This window comes from Chlorella variabilis (assembly GCF_000147415.1).
Source record: "Chlorella variabilis unplaced genomic scaffold CHLNCscaffold_20, whole genome shotgun sequence".
Classification (NCBI taxonomy): domain Eukaryota; kingdom Viridiplantae; phylum Chlorophyta; class Trebouxiophyceae; order Chlorellales; family Chlorellaceae; genus Chlorella; species Chlorella variabilis.
Genome location: NW_005435068.1, coordinates 393,317 through 395,958, shown reverse-complemented (window position 1 = coordinate 395,958; position 2,642 = coordinate 393,317). Strand labels below are relative to the sequence as shown.

At 68.1% G+C, this 2,642-nt stretch overlaps 1 protein-coding gene across 1 annotated transcript in view; it reads right to left on the bottom strand.

Moving 5' to 3' along the window:
• Window positions 1-2,076: 2,076 nt before the first annotated feature.
• CHLNCDRAFT_138351 (hypothetical protein) overlaps window positions 2,077-2,642 on the bottom strand; it is a gene marked incomplete at both ends in the record, with an annotated part of 1,007 nt that continues 441 nt past the window's right edge. Inside the window, 2 exons of the mRNA XM_005844794.1 lie at window positions 2,077-2,272; window positions 2,457-2,584. Of these exons, the coding sequence (XP_005844856.1) occupies window positions 2,077-2,272; window positions 2,457-2,584 (324 nt within the window). The remainder of the gene's footprint in view (window positions 2,273-2,456; window positions 2,585-2,642) is intronic.

Sequence of the window (2,642 nt, the reverse complement as noted above, 5' to 3'; positions counted from 1 at the left end):
TGAGGCGGGGTGGCAAGTGGTGGGTGCTCGCTGGGACTTTAAGAGTAAGCAAGTAAGTGGGGCACACACGCACTACTGTGGGTCTGAGTGGCTGGAGCCTGACACCACTGAGAACAGGGGCGAGATGGGCTCCTGCAGCAGCTCCTGCTGCGGCCTGTGCAGGGGATCCAGCAGCTGGGATGGCAGCAGGATGCTGGCCCCGCTCGCGGTGGGTGTGCTGCAGGCGTGCTGGGGAAGCGACCCGGCGCCAGCGGCTGGCGGCGGAGCCTCAAGTAACGAGGGCGGCAGGGCGGCAGCCAGCGGCTGCGGCTGCGGCTGGAACAGCGGCTGCTGCTGCTGTGGCAGAGGCTGGAGCACCTGCTGCTGGAACACCTGCTGCTGCGGCGGCGGCGGCGGCGGCTGCGACAGCGGCCAGACGAGTGGGGGCAACAGGGGCTGCTGCTGCAGGGGAGCTTGAATCGGGGCAAATGGTGGCGCAAGAGCGTTCTGAGCAGGTGCGGGCGCCTCGGACGTCGCCATTGTGAGGCTGGCAGCAGCCTCCATGGCTGCTGCTGCAGCCAGATAGGCACTGGAGGCCCGCTGCATCAGCTGGCCTGCTCCCATGGTTGGTGGCTGCGGGCCTGCTGCCAGCAGCCCTGACTGCTGCTGGTAGGGAACTGATGGGGGTCACACCTGAGGCTGGGGCTGAGGCTGAGGCTGAGGCTGCCCAGATGGCATGGCCAGCGGCTGAGGCTGCAGTGGAAAGCCTGCTGTCCCCTCCTGCACCGCGCCTGGGGCGACCGCAGCCAGTGCCTGCTGCCTCTGCGCAGCGAGCGCCGCTCCCCGAGGCTGCTGTGGCAGTGACGGCGGCGGCATCAGCAGGCTATCTATGTCAATGTCTGTCTGTGAGCTGAAGGCTGCAGGGCCAGCAGCGGCAGCAGACAGCTCCGCAGCAGCCTGCTGGGCCTGGGCAGCAGCAACAACCGCTGATGCCAGAGCGGGCTGGGTTCCCGGCAGCAGCGCTGGGGGGTCCCCAATGCCAGGGAATGGACTTGGCACCCTTGACATCGCTGGAAGCTGCTGCTGCTGCTGCTGCAGGTGCGGCTGCAGGTTGGCCAGCACGGCAGCCTGAGTGGCAGGGTCTGCTGCAGCAAAGGCCGCAGCGATGTCGAGGTGAGCGCCCACCACTGCTGCCGCCGTCGGCTGCTGCATGTGGTGCACCGCGGCGCCAGCCTGTTGCTGCTGCAGGGCTGGCATCGCACTTGAGGCCTGTTGCGGCTGCTGCTGCTGCCTCGACGGGAGCAGCTCGGTGGCTCCCATAGCTGCAGGTGCTGGTCGTGCCACCAGCATGCTGCTCAGAGCAGCAGCACCACCAGAACTAGCAGGGCCGGCCGGTCCTCGAGGTGGTGCTGCCTGTGCGTGAAGCTGCTCAGGTAAATGAGTCGGCTGGACGTGTGGCACCTGCTGCCACTGTGGGTTACCGCTCCCCTCCTGCTGTGCTGCGTGTTGTGGCGGCCACGGCTGTAGTTGCTGCTGCTTCTGCACCGGCTGATGGGGCCGCTGCTTCTGCTGCTGCTGCTGCGGTGAAAGGAACAGCAGAGGCAGCTGCTGAGCCAGCAGGTTGTGAGCCACCCCGCGCTGCACCACCGGCCGCACGGGCTGCCCCCGCGGCTGCACAGCCAGCTGAAAGCCAGGATGGTGCTGCTGTGCTGGTGCTGCTGGCCGCATGTTGTGTAGAAACTGCATCGCCTGCTGCTGCGGCACGACAACGAATGCTGGGCCAGCGCGAGCCGGCAGCGCTGCTGCTGGCACCGGCGCTGGTGCTGCCTCGCTAGCAGCTGGCAGCCTCTTGCGCTGCCTGGACTGCTGCCTCAGCGGCAGGTGCGGTGCCGACGCCGCGCGCCGCGGCGACGCCCTCGCCTGCCCCTGGGCAGCGGTGCGCGGGGCCCCGGCTGCCCTGCTGGTGCAGCTGCTGCTGCGCGGCGTGAGCTGCGCATCTGATGCCGATCGCTTGACCTTTGCCTGCCATGGAGCAATCAGCAAACAGCTTGCTCAGCCCTGTTGCTCTTCTGCTTGGCAAAGAGTGGTGCGGCGAGCTCACAACAATGTCAGCGCCAGCCCCAGCTTGTTGATGCAATCTGCTCGGGAGCAGGTAGCCCCAGCCCGGCTTGCCTGCTTCCGCTGGCCTGCCATGAGCAGGCCGCCGTCTCCTGTGCGGGCCACCACCAGCGCGTCGCCCGTGCGCAGGCGGTAGTGCTGCAGCAGCTGGGAGGTGCCCTCCAGAATGTACATCCTGTGGCAGGGCAGGCAAGCAAGACACATGGTGGACATCAGGGCAGGCAGGCTGGCAGGCAGGCAGGCAGGCAGGCAGCAATGGTAGTGGCACGGTGCTCCCAGTCCCAACCAGGCCTGTCGGGGCCAGCAGGTGAGGAGCCGAGCGCCAGGCAGGCGCGCCAGCTGCCGCGGGCGGCACCCACCTGCCGCTGCTGGGGCTGTTGGTCCAGTAGGTGAGGCGCAGGCGATACCGCTGCCCCTCCAGATCCTCCACATCCAGTACCACACCCGCCTGGCTCTCCAGCTCAGGCAGGTGCGTCTCGGTGTTGCGCTGCAGGCGGGGCCGGGGGGGGGGGGGGGGGGGGGGGGGGGCAAAAAAAAAAAAGAAG